General features: G+C 43.1%; 1 protein-coding gene across 11 annotated transcripts in view; it reads left to right on the forward strand.

Annotated features, from left to right (window-relative positions):
* casz1 (castor zinc finger 1) overlaps positions 1–12624 on the forward strand; it is a 257172-nt gene extending 244548 nt beyond the window's left edge. For 8 of the 11 annotated variants that reach the window (XM_029719434.1, XM_029719435.1, XM_029719431.1 and 5 more), the window contains 8 exons: positions 56–178; positions 518–841; positions 1380–1587; positions 2534–2705; positions 4449–4597; positions 5255–5486; positions 6349–6666; positions 7548–12624. In XM_029719434.1, the coding sequence (XP_029575294.1) occupies positions 56–178; positions 518–841; positions 1380–1587; positions 2534–2705; positions 4449–4597; positions 5255–5486; positions 6349–6666; positions 7548–8845 (2824 nt within the window). In that variant the 3' untranslated portion in view covers positions 8846–12624. The remainder of the gene's footprint in view (positions 1–55; positions 179–517; positions 842–1379; positions 1588–2533; positions 2706–4448; positions 4598–5254; positions 5487–6348; positions 6667–7547) is intronic. The other 3 variants (XM_029719430.1, XM_029719438.1, XM_029719439.1) reach the window with 3 other exon arrangements.
* Positions 12625–13954: the final 1330 nt, after the last annotated feature.

Consider the following 13954-nt stretch of genomic DNA (forward strand, 5'->3'; position numbering starts at 1 on the left):
TAAAAACATTTTTTATACTAATTGTATCTCTTCTCTGTTTTGTTGCTGGGTCAAGGTTCGACACGGAGGACTTCTGCGAGGCCCAGTGTGACTTCCTGCAGAAGGTCCACTTCCATTGTCTAGTGGAGGACTGCGGGGCGCTCTTCAGCACGATGGACGGAGCCATTAAACACGCCAAGTGAGTGTGGTGGCACTGCACCAGAAGACTAGTCCATGTGATACACTGTGCCATAGGCATGTTTCTTCTGGCTGTGCAGATTCAGAATCAGCCATAGGTCTCATGCATCTCAATGGTCAACCCAACCCATGTTGATACAATAAAAGAAGCATTCTGTATATTCAATAATGAGGCAAAAGTCTTTTATCATGATGATCATTACACCATTGGTTGTTTATTACAGTCCATTGTGTAAAAGCAATTTTGCTTAGAAAGCTTTATACAAATGTTAAGCATAATTTGAGTCTGACTGAATGAACGATCTGACTTAGTGTGTCCCCACCATGTCCATCTGTTCAGCTTCCACCTACGAGCCACGCTGAAGGTGAAATCAGAGCCTCACTTCAACAAAGTCAAGGACTGCGGCGACGGAGCATCCCACCAGTCCACCGCCCCTGTCTCCATGGCTAACAACCCCGCCATGGACGTGGCCAACATGTCATCATCGTCAGGCGGCGGCTATGGCTCCTCCCCCTCACTGCTGGCATGGAAGCAGCTGACGGGCAGCATCCCACAGCTCAATGCCTCCATGCCTAACCTGCCTGCCAACTCGCCGCTGGCCACCACCTCTCTGGAGAACGCCAAGCCACAGGTCAAACCGGGCTTCCTGCAGTTCCAGGACAAGTAAGGGACCGTGAGACTTGTAAATAACACGCATGAAACACTTTGACTTGAGCACCTTTATTGAACACGTTCAGGCAAAATCATTGACCACTGACATGACAAGTTGTATTTTCATTAGGCTACACAAAAAATACAATTATAAAATGAAAGAATGTTTTAAGAATCATAGGTTTAAGCAATGCAGGTTGTTATGACCTGTCATGGCAATATACTTTAAATGAAATGTTATAGATGTATGGATTTTGATATTCTTGGACATTGGAGATCCTGTATTCCAGGGCTATTCAATACCAGCCCTCGAGTGCCAAAGTACGGCTGGTGTTCCTATCTCCCTGGTAGTTCATTCATCTGGTATAACTAATAATGATATAATTGATTGGTCAGAGAGTCCACTCACCTGGCGTCCCAGGTCCCTGATTAGACAGACAGAATGAAAACCAGAAGTATTTCATCCCTCCATGACCGCAGTACAGAAGCCCTGTCCTATTTCTGTTTAGAAAAGGTATTGAACATACCCCCCTTTCTTTTATGTTTTTTGTTCATACAGTGACCCTTGCCTGGCCACTGACTGTAAGTACTCCAACAAGGTCCACTTCCACTGTCTCTTCGGGAACTGCAAGTACGTCTGCAAGACCTCGGGGAAGGCTGAATCCCACTGCTTGGACCACATCAACCCTAACAACCACCTGGTCAACGTTCGAGACCAGTTCTCCTACTTCTCCCTCCAGTGTCTATGTCCCAACCAGGTAGGTCCCCACCTTCTCACTCCAAGCACCAGCAAATTACTGTCATATCATCAAGTTTTCTAACTATGAAGTATACAATCTATTAGACCCGTATTTGAGGTGATTTAACTCCAGTCTTTCAGAATCGCTCCTCGTCTGTCTTCTGTCTGCTGGGAGACGACAGTCGACTCACCCCGTAATGTCTGTTTATATGTCAATGATGTCATTTTGACTGCCGCATTCTCCCCTCAGAAAAGGCCAATTTAGCTGATATTACCCAATAAATCATTGTCAGCCGCACAATAAACAAGGCTGTCTTGAATAGGGCAAAATCTGGCAAATGTTTCTCAAATTAAACCCCTTAATGGAGGCTCCTGCCTGCCTCTCGTGAGCCGATATTTGGAGGATTTTTTTTATTTTATTTCATTAATAATGTGTCTAAAATCATCCTCTCACTTAGCCCCCCCCCATATCCACCTCCCCCCCTCCCTCCCCCTATCCACCTGAACTGAGATAATCCTATATAGCCTGGCTCCTATGGGACACACAGGCTAGAAACAGATGGTGGTGTGGAGACAAGTTAAAAAGGGAGGGGTGGGTTAGAGAGTATTTGATAGACCGATCCTTCCAAATGTACAAGGGGGTAGTTAGTGTCAAGGTGTGAATTGTTGGTGGAGTAGAGTAATATAGATGTCCGTTTGAGCAATCAGCAGCACCCCAAAATATGTTTATTGTAGGACCTGTAGTAACTATAAATAAATACAAATAGGAAAACAGAAAATGAGTTGATCAGACATCAGAACAGAAACTGGTTGGGAATTCAGCAAGCTTATCGTTCAACATTTTGTTCTGTAGTTTGTATCCACAAGTCAAGTCGATCAGCAGCAGCTTAGGTTTAAAGTCATTGTTCTAGCCAGTCTTACGTTAGGATGACCACCCCTCTGTCTCTCTGCCTTCCTTCCTCCAGCACTGTGAGTTCAGAATGAGGGGCCATTACCACTGTCTGCGATCCGGCTGCTACTTTGTCACCAACATCACCACCAAGCTTCCCTGGCATGTCAAGAAGCATGAAAAGGCAGAGAGACGCGCCGCCAATGGCTTCAAATACTTCACCAAGAGAGAGGAGTGTGGCAGGCTAGGTAAGCTTTCAATTTAGACTAGTCTCTTTTTCTCTGTCTCTTTGTCTCTCGCTCGCTCTCTCCCTCTTTCTCTTTCTCATTCTCATTGCTAGGCCAGTGAGAGATGTAAGGGTTAAGGGTGTGAAATCAAGAGAGATGTAGTGATGTTTCCACATTGATTTTCAGTGGACGCTCCGAGCAGATATTCTCTCTGTGCGCCTCAACTGTCACAGAGAGAGCTGCTCCCAATCCTGGCAAACACATTGTCACGCTATCGCAGAGCAATTCACATGGCATAAAACAAGTCTGGCTCGTACTGAACCTTTTATGGAATGTTTTGCATAGGCACTATGAATGTGAAACCTTATTTTCCTAGTGATTACATAGCATTGTTGGCACTGTAACATATATATTTGTTGCTTTCTTTCTCATATAACTTAAATGTCTGGTTATATGTTATACTAGACTTGAATGCATATGTATATATTTATAAGGGACAAACCCACTATGGTTGGTGTAGATGTTGTTTTTTTGCTTGACAGAAATGAGCAATTACATACTTGTTTGTGTGTGCTGTGTACTTTTCTCAGTCACCCGTCATCGTCATTCCCAAATGATTTGAAAAGCCATCTCTTATTTCTGGCTGTTCTAAAAAGCTCTTCTGAACACAAATGAAAAAGACAAAAAAGGAATTTCTGTCCTCTATCCTGATCAGCCCCGTTGTATTGTTTTGTTTTGAAAAGGTAAAAGGGATTACTAAAGCAAGCACTCAAGTTATAAAACATTTATGGGTTTGGTGGTATCCATGGCAGCAACATTCAACCGAACACAGCCGATTAAGTTACCTGGAAGGGTCTCATAAAGGTCATGGATGTCACGGTGGCTACAGTTATTGACTCAACTTTGCATGGTTAAAGTATATGTGCAGTGTTACTGTGTACAAAAGCTATTGTTTCGTGCACCTGGTCCCATGGTTACTGACATGCTAGCACCTGCCCAGCATTTTGCTCTTTCAATTATTTCTGCCTGCTTTTATATTATGATATTTGGAGGAGCCGACATTTAATTTGAAATCATGAAGCAATTCGAAAATGGCTCCCTAAAAGTCAGGAAAAGAATAAAAGAGGCAGAATCCAACAACAACACAATAGTGCCATGGCACAAAAAAATGAAAAGACAACAATGGCTCGATTTTGAAAAATGAATTTAATATGGGAATAATTGTATATTTACTTTGGTTTGCAGGGGTGTGTGCATTATTGGCCTACACTGCATAGGATAATGTATTTATGTAAATTCCTAATTGAATAAAGGATGTCACTGTAATAAAAGAGCTCCACAGGTTTAGTCCACGGCAGCCTAGACTGGCTCAGTGTGACACTGGAGTCATCTAATCTAATATGCCTCCTACATATACAGTTGTTTTTGTCCCTGCTATGTCATGATGCTGAATCTAAACCAAAGTAGAGCTTCTTAAAGACAGGATTTTACCAGGTTTTCAGAGCTAGTTAGAGGACGTCTTTAAATGGACACTTACACTTTACATTATACAATAACTGCCATTTACAGCTGCTTTGAATTGTAGTTTGGGCGGATCTACGAAATGTGCCAGGCAATACCAAATTCATATGTGAAAACATCACATTTCTCACATAGAATTGAGTTAAACACTGTGAAAACGTCATATGTAAAAAAAATAATAAAGTCAATATCTTCCCCTTGTGATTGAAACCGTGTCATTTCTCTTTGCATGTCTCTTTGCAGGCTGCAAGTACAACCAGGTGAACAGTCACTTCCACTGCATCCGCGAGAGCTGCCAGTTCTCCTTCCTGCTCAAGCACCAGATGACCTCGCACTCCCGCAAACACATGAGGAGGATGCTGGGAAAGAACTTTGACAGGGTTCCATCCCAGGTAACAAAAAGTTTGTGTGTGTGTGTGTGTGCGTGCCACATAATGTTCTGAACAGTGCAATTATTAAGACAAATATGTGGGGAGTTTCCATAGAACCATTGCCGGTGATAGTTTGCATATTGAAAGTATGCAAAAACACGCAGTTCCTCACACACCCTTTCACTGAAAAATGTGACTGTGGCAGCTCGTGTCATAAGTTTTTGGGTTTTATAATTTTCCATTGTGCTTCCTGATTCCTGAGTCAGATGCATGGATAATGAGTAATGAACACCTTTGGTGACACTGTGCATGTTTTATTTGTTTTAACCTTCATGTTACAGTGTATCTATGGGATTTGTCGCTAATATGTTGTCGTTCTCAAAAAAAGTGGAGGTACATTTTTTTCACTGAAAGTGTCTCTAAAGAACTGTGTTTTTACATTCTTGCAATATGCAAACCACCGCCAGCAATGTCATTGTTATATCAGTACTCTGTGGTAGTGCCATGTAGTACCAGTATACGTAGCCTGACTGTTGGTGCCCCATGAGAGAATATCTTCCATAAATGGGGAATCCCTACATTTTAAATATGTCAATAAATATAATGTTTAAAAAAGAAGAATCCTGTGTGAGGAACATTCCCTACAATATGTATTCCCCCCTGTGTGGTCCTCTATAGGTGGTGTCCCATGGCCAGAGGGCCGATGACATGCAGCACTTGTCGGGCATGGGCTCGGGCCTCATGGGCAGCCACCCGGGGATGACCCATGGGTTCTCCAGCATGATGGACGAGACGGATGACTACATGGACTACATGGGCGGGGGCAGCCCCCTGTGCCTCTCCTCTGAGTCCTCCAATCAGGACCGCAGTTGCAGCAGCACCCCCGTGGGCAATGAGAGCTCCCCAGCAGGTGAGTTGAGGAACGGGGGCAGGATATAGAGGCTAGGGTTAGCCAGGCTGGTTGAGGAGTGAGTATTAACATTGTGGCCATAGCAACTTGCATAAGAATGCATACTGTAGAGTTGATAACAGAGATAACAAGAAAAACAATGGATTTATGGACGGTGTTGCTTAGTGAAATGATGGTGACATTGTTTAATTTCGGTGAAAAGTAAATTGTCTATCAAGTTCTATTAAAGAAGCAAGTAAAACTTGGTTATGAAGTTAGAATGAAGTAGTGTTTTTGTATTGTAAATCCAGCATCATTTACAGTACCATTAGAACTCACAGGACACAGCCATGTCAATTCATGTCCATATCTCATCAAAATTATAATTTCCTGATTTCATAGTGAATTCCATTTTTACAAATACTATTTCAAACAATAGGAAGAGTGGGAAACCAATCAAAATCCATAAAGTAACTGTTCTCTTATTCGGAGGCCATTTATTTTCTATTATTCATTTTCTACAGTAATAACTTATGGCAATGTAAGTTTGATATAGTAGACTACATTTCCCTTTTACCTGAAAGCTATCCCTGTGGCAACAAACTTCTCAGATTCTCTGCTTTTCAAAATCTGATCTTGCCTTCATCAAATGAGTTTCACATTTCCATTATTTTGTGTCAAATGTTATCCACCATTTTCATCATTGTTGCTTTGGCTGGTGTTTGCTTTCTTGATTCGGCTTCATTTTGTATCATTCTCTTATCTTTTCCCTTTTTCCCTTCCATCTCTGTGTGTGTGAATGGGTCTGTGTGTGTTTGCGTCTACCCGTCTGTCTGTTTCCCTTCCCGTCTTTCTACACTTCCTGGTCATCCTGTCTTTCCAGGACCAGGCTGCCCGGTCACTACTGCTTCCTCTACCCCCGCTGACACTAGCGCTCCCCAAAACGCACCTCCTCCACCACCTCCTCCTCAGCCTGGACTTCAGTCTCAGGCTCCATCTTTCCCTCCTGCCCTCCTCCGACCTCCTCTTCCCTCGCTCCCATATCTCGTCTCTCCATCCTGTCTATCATACTCTCTGCTCAGCGCCTCTCTCGGAGCCACTCGGAGTGTTGTCATGCCAACCAACACACCAGCTTTCAGCCCCATCATTGCCACTCCGTCTCCGGTTAAAAATGACGTCCCTATAGTGCAGGATGCTGCAGGTACTTATCCCGACGCAAACCAACATTGTAGCTGTCAGTGTCAATTGGTGTAGATGTAGTCTACTTCAGTGTGTACTTGTTTGATCCAGTATGACTTCTCAAAATTGTTGTTGAAGCTTGAGAGAAAGTCAATGGGCAAAGTCACCATGCAAACATTATTTGGGAATACTGAAAAAGTGAACATTTGTGAAAACGTCTGTAAGTTAGCCTGAAAAAGTCAGGATATAGGGTCTAGATGAGACATAGAAACGTTTTTGTTTGTTAAATCTTTATTTTCCATTTTAGCCATTCCCTTATTCTCATGGAGCTTGGTCTTACGTCTCCATTACACGCAGGTTATGCACAGTGTCCCCCTTTGGTATTTACAAGGCTGTGGAAACAGCACCGTAAATTCAGCACCTGTAGTCCAAAGCCGTGGCCTTGTTTAGCTTCCATTAACGGGCAGCGCATCAGCCGCCTCTTATTTTAATCGTGCCCCCACTTTTATCGAGGCCCCTGCTTCCTGTCGAGCTGAACAGGGATCACATCATTAGCAGTGACTCCAGGGGACTCGGCAAGGTAGGCTACCCCTCGTAAACCAAAGGCAGATAAGAGGGGCCGCCAAGATCCACATCTCTGCCACTGTTTGGAGGCTGTAGACACCCAGTAAAAATGTCAAGTACCGATTAGCAGCAAAGTCAATCTATCATTTAACCCCCCCTCTTCCCTTCTTCTTATTCAATAATTTGTAAAGACAAAAAAATATATACAATTGGGAATGTAGGACAGCCTCTCAGAGATTCCGCAAAGGAAGATCTCCCCTTGGCCCAGCTTGTTTAGTGTGCTGTACCACTAAAAGTTGATCCGTTGTGGAGTCCTAATGTTCTTTCCTCTCTCTGTAGGCAACACCATCTCCATCCCTACGGCCACCGGCGCCAAGAAACGCTTCTGGATCATCGAGGACATGTCCCCCTTCGGCAAGCGGCGCAAGACGGCTTCTGCTCGCAAAATGCTGGACGAGGGCATGATGCTGGAGGGCTTCCGCCGTTATGACCTGTACGAGGACTGCAAGGACTCCGGCTGCCAGTTCTCCCTGAAGGTGACCCACTACCACTGCACCCGCGAGAACTGCGGCTACAAGTTCTGCGGCCGCACGCACATGTACAAGCATGCGCAGCACCACGACCGCGTGGACAACCTGGTCTTGGACGACTTCAAGCGTTTCAAGTCATCGCTCAGCTGCAACTTCTCCGACTGCCAGTTCTCCGGCAACAGCACCCACTTCCACTGCCTGCGCTGCAGCTTCCGTTGCACGGACAGCACCAAGGTGACAGCCCACCGCAAACACCATGGCAAGCAAGATGTGATCAGTGCCGCCGGCTTCTGCCAGTTCAGCTCCAGTGCTGACTGCGAGGTTGCCGACTGCAAATACAAGCTCAAGTGCTCACACTTTCACTGCACCTACCCCGAGTGCAAGCACACTGTAGTCGGTATGTCCCAGATGGACTCCCACAAGCGCAAGCATGAGAAGCAGGAGCGCGGCGAGCTGCCGTCGGTGTCTCCCCGTCAGGAGGGGGCGCACCACATGACGGGAGGAGTGTCCGCGGTGCCCCACGCCTCCTTGGGCCTTCTTCCAGCCTCGCCCGGTGGCCTCCCAGGACTCTCCCACCACCACCATCACCACCATAACAACAACAACCATGCCCCCTCCATGCTCTACCCCCCAGCCAGCGTGGCATCTGACTACAACTACCCCTATCCAACCTCCTCGGTCAGTCTGGACAGTTCCCTCAACCTGGGCACCGACACCAGCAACTCCCTGTTCTTCCTGAAGAACGCTGCTGGCCTGGGCCTCAATGACTCGCTGGACCTGAGCAAAAAGATGCAGCATCACCATGACCCGAGCCTGACCATGGCTGCCGGGCCCAGCCCCATGCCACCGCTAGGCCTGCCCGCTCCTCAGGATGACACCACGGGAACATCGGGCGACCCCGAAGATGACCAGTCACCCGAGGAAGAGGCCAATGCAGAGGAAGATGAGGAGGATGAGGATGAGGCGGAGGAGGATCTGAACACTGACTCGTATGAAGATTCAATGCCACAGCCCGACGGCGACAACAAGGACAATGACGAGAGTTTTGACGCTTCCTTAAACCACACTGACACTTCCCAACTGGAAAAGCAAGAGGCCGACCCATGAAAGATACTCTGACACTGAAGAAGAATCCTGTATACTATGAACAAACAAATTAAAGTGGCCTCATTTATCAAGGTTAGAGACACTGCAGATGACAACAAGAAGACAACAACAACAACAACAAGAAATTATGGCCCAAAATGATTTATGATGATGTTTACAAGATGACCAACAATATAAATTAAATTATGCATAAAAAAATGAACAGAGAAACAAACAAATTAGGCCCTCTTTTACACGTGGGGCAGCAATGTAAACATTTTACTACACAGCAGTCTTTTTGTGTGCGTGCATGTTTGACTTTAATTTATTTTACTTTTATTTTTAACCTTTTTTGTGCGTGGAAAAAAACGATAAGAAAAAAAAATCTCTATATAACTATATACGTAAGTGTGTGTGAACTTTTATATACAAAGGAAATGACTGGTGCAGTCTTTACATGAACTGCAGGACCCTTGTTAACAATGAAAGGGAAATCACATCACTGTTAAATTACATTGAGGAAAAGTTCTAAAGCAGAATGTGTTTGAACATTTGTTTCTATTTCTGTATTAATATTATTATTATTACTATTATTATTATTATTATTACTACATTAAGTGCAGGGGTCTGCATTAGTGTTTTGGCTTGTACCCTTCTCTCTTCATCCTTTGCAAGGTTATTTTTTGTTCTCAATGTACATTTTCAAATAGAATTGACACATTGACTGTGTGACTGTGACCAGTGACCAGTGAATATGTCCTCAGTCTCAACTGCAGATGGGCATAGATCTCTGAGCGAGCATTGCTCTGTGTATGCAGCTACCTGTGGAAATGATGTTAAATTCTCACCAAAATCAAGCTTGTGGACTTGCAATTGTAACCCTCACCCCCTGTCGAGGAACCTATTAAGTTTGCATTTGGATAGTGCACTTTTATATAAACGATGATAGATATTCAAACATATTTTTGTTACCATATGCATCATTGCATTACGATTGCGTTATTACTTGCATAGTAAAATCAGACGGCTCGGAATATTGATTTAGAACTAGGCGAGGAACCATCATGACTAACTAGCTGGGGGTCTGAATGAACTGACCAGAGGAAAAGATGAGTCACTCAGATGCAATGAGGAATGACAGAGGTAGCGTCAGGGAGTGTGTGTTTGAAATGTACAGACGGAAAGCAAAATGTGTCAATGTTGGACATTTTGTTTTCCAATTACTATGGCTGTGGTTTAGCGCCTGTTGTAACGGTTTTATTTAATATTTATGTGACCTTGCAATGAGACATTTTTAGGGTGTTCTAGCACTTTTTAGATTTATCTTCAGAAAAAAATATGGCATGCATCTTTTAACAGGGAATTTGCTTTAAGATGTCGTTTTAGTTCACTTTGCTTTGATGCACAAATAGTTGTTAAGTGTGACAAAGAACTGTTGTTCTGTGTTTTATTTAAAGTAAGGACTGATTTTATTTGCTTCTGTGATTGGAGGATTTAAATATGAAATGGGCATGCCCGAGTTATGGTGGCCTAATAACGACACTAATAAGAACTGTGATTTCAATTAATTATTAAAAACATGACAATGCTCAGATACTGTAGTACTAAATTATCACACAAAACACGTTAGTCTAACCTATCTTCAGGTTTACTGGGGGGTGAAAATTGTTATGATGAATTATTTCTTGAATATGGCTTTGGAAAAAATAATCATAATATAGGGAATTATGTGTGTAGATTGTTATCCACAAAATATTGTTTAGAGAAGAAAAAAAGGTTGTACAGTATTTTCTTCTGTAAAAAGACTATATATGAACAAAATGCTCTTTGATGAACAGCTTCCTTTAAAAATAAAACGATTAAAGGAGAAATGAATAATAAAAAGTTAAACATTGAAATAACCCCACTATAGTTTGCTTGTGTGTGTGTGACCTTTTTTTAAATATAATTTTTCTCCCCCCCTTAGATTTCTAGAGGAAGTCAGTAAACATTGTTAGGACCCTTGCCATACTGTAGCACTGAAGGCAGTAAGGGGATTCCGTTTTTTACCTTGACATTTTCAAAGCTAATACAACAACAAAAAAAACACTGATTTAGACCTACTAATGGATGTTTCTGGTTTATTTAACACTTTGTTTTATTCATTTTTCTGTTTGTCATTTTTGTGTGTGCTTGTAGTTTTTCCTTAATTTGATATTTTCTTTGACATTTTACTTTGCTGTGGGCATACATGCCTCTCTCACGGACTCAAATGCAAGGCAGTGCATCACTTTTTATTTATTTTAGTTTTTCTGACAACATTTTGGGAATAGGTATTGGGCTGGAAGATATTGTGCACTTGAATACAGTTTATGTGTGTGCCTGTGTGTGTGTGTGTGTGTGTGTGTGTGTAAAATAGCAGGATTTGTAAAAAGTTGAAAATAAAGAAACCATTATTATTATAACGATACATATGTACTGCTTAGTAGTGCTTTAGCCCAATGACGTTTGGGGTCATTTGTTGTGGGGGAAGTCCCAGAATACTGACACTATCAAAACCTCATGGGGAGAGAGACTAACCCATATACGGTAGCTGGAGCAAGGCATGAGGGCAGAGAACTGGTCTCTCTTTCTGTGATAATACTTAGTGTCTGGCTAGTCTCTCTCCCCCCTGGATAGAGACCGCTAATAGCAGAGAGACCTGTGGAACTGCTCTGGTTGCTTAGAGCTACAAAGCCTCGCTTCATGTGACCTTTCCTCGTTCTATTCTTCCAAATGCTTTTGTCCCAGTAGACATTGAAGTAAAAGTTTGTCCCAGTAGACATTCAAGTGAAACATCTGCATCGTTGCAGATAGCAGAGAATCAACAATATTTGTTGTCAGGCCGCTCAATGAGGGCTCGCCTCTGGTCAGAGATTAACCAATCAGAACCAATACAATTCAGAGTTTGAAATGGGAATAGTCTGGGGATGAAAGGAGTAATTTGCTGGTGCCAACAAGATGGGTCTCTGTGTCTCTTCACGAAAGGAAAGGAGGACACTTTTAGTTTCTGGTGTTTTTTTTCTTTGTGAGCTTTGTGCTGTTAGGTCCCTTCCTCTCGTTCAGTGGCACACAATGACCAGCGTGCCGCTCTGGTGGTGTCTGTCCTCCCTCAGCCTACAGCTGTTGCCGTCTCTCCTCCTCCTCTTCCTTGTGATGTTTCTTTAAATAAAAAACGGGTAAAGGCATCACCATCTGTCAGCCAGCTGGCATCCTGTATATAATCTACGAGAAGGAAAAAAATAAACATGAAAATTATATTACACAAAAACCAGACGGAAACAACCTCCAAATCCTACATAGGCTGCTGCTGAAACGACAGATTGCTTTACCGTTTTAATTAACGGGGAAAAAGATGACATGAAAACAGAAAGAAAAACTAAATGAGATGTCTTTTCTCTGTTGCGTAATAATGTACTAAAAAACAGTGTACTACTATGGCTTGGTGGCAGACAAATAGAGAAAAGTTGTAAAATATTTTGCACTCCAGGACTAAAAGCCATCTCTAGCTCATTTTCTTTTTGGTTTTATTTCACAACCACACAGGGAGACAAATCAGACATTTTGTATGAAAAGTAAACAGTGAAGTTAATGGAGAAAAAAAGTATTTTAAATTACTTGAATTTGCTGCCCTCTGCACTGGTGTTCATCACTGCATATTTACCACTTTGATTTAGTGCTGTTTAGTCCTTCAATGTGCTATATTCGTTTTTTTCTTTCTGCATGTCTTATGCAAGGGTTGAGCTTTTCACTCAATAAAATAAAGATGTATTGAACAAAAATAGATGAATGGCCTGTTTCAATGTTGTCTTTTAACAGTCCAGTAAGAACATGAAACGTTATTTAATGGTGACTTATAGGCTACCACGCTTGATTGCATGACATGTTTGGGCCAATGTGAGTGGAGCACATGCATGTATACACGTGTGTGCGTGCGTGCATGTACGTGTGTGTGTCTTCGCCTCAGCTTGTCCCAGGTTGATGTGCCAAGAACAGTTTGTGCAAGGGGACAGCAGCAGTGAAGAGACGATCGGCCCTGGGAACACACACGACAGGTGTGCAGTGCATATGTGGTCACATGATGGCTGTGAGGCAGATTAGGCCCCAAACAGATGAAGCGCTCCTTAATGGCAGCTTTTATTAAGTTCACAATGTGAGGGAGGCAGGCAGGGAGGGGGAGGGGGGGGGGGTGTGGGGCAGAGGAAAAGCAGGTGGCCTTGTCTCTACAGTCATGGATGAAGATACATCTTTGTACAGCCAAGTCCGAAGAGGACGGCCACTACCGAAAGATTTATTGATATTTGATTGCCCTGGCCTTACTGTCTGGTTGTCCTGAATTCAGCAGTAATGGCTGTAAAGGAACTACTGCAAATGCTCTGAGAGAAAAATGTCCCATCTAAGAAATATTGCACTTGCCACTGATCATATCATGTAGACCCATGTATGATGGAACACTAGCTGCACCATACACATTCTATATAAGTCGTACAAACCAGTTACGAACAAGAGAGATTACATTGTGAAAGGAGCGGCTCATTTTCTTTCTCCACCCACCCTATCTTCTTGTTGCTTCTCTTTTAATCCACTGCCCTTTGCGTTCATTTATCTATTTTGGCACGTGTATGGGGTTATTTTCGAGTAGCTCTGGTCATGGGGTAAAAAAGGCTTGGTGTGCATCCCAAATGCACCCTATTCCCTATATAGTGCACTACTTTGGGCCCTGGTCAACAGTAGTGCACTATATAGGGAATAGGGTGCCATTTGGGACGGAGCCTCTGAGGAAGGATGCTTTGCCATTGGTAGCAGCTGTTGCTATTGAGAGACCCCAGAGGAAATAGAGAATTGGACACACATTCAGCCAATTTAACATTAACTAGACCTTATTGGAGGCTGGAACACATGGCAGAACCATGCAGCGCTACCGTATGGGGCTCTGTTTATATATGCTCTTACTCTCCCTTAAGGAGTATTACGGGGTTGTATGATAGTTGTGTGATGGTTATATGATAGTTGTGTGATGGTTATATGATAGTTGTGTGATGGCATTTCAAGATGAAAAAGAGATGTTGGAAAAGTGCACTTATAAGGTCACTAAGATCGACTAACAGGCAA

This window comes from Salmo trutta, chromosome 28, assembly GCF_901001165.1.
Source record: "Salmo trutta chromosome 28, fSalTru1.1, whole genome shotgun sequence".
Classification (NCBI taxonomy): Eukaryota; Metazoa; Chordata; class Actinopteri; order Salmoniformes; family Salmonidae; genus Salmo; species Salmo trutta.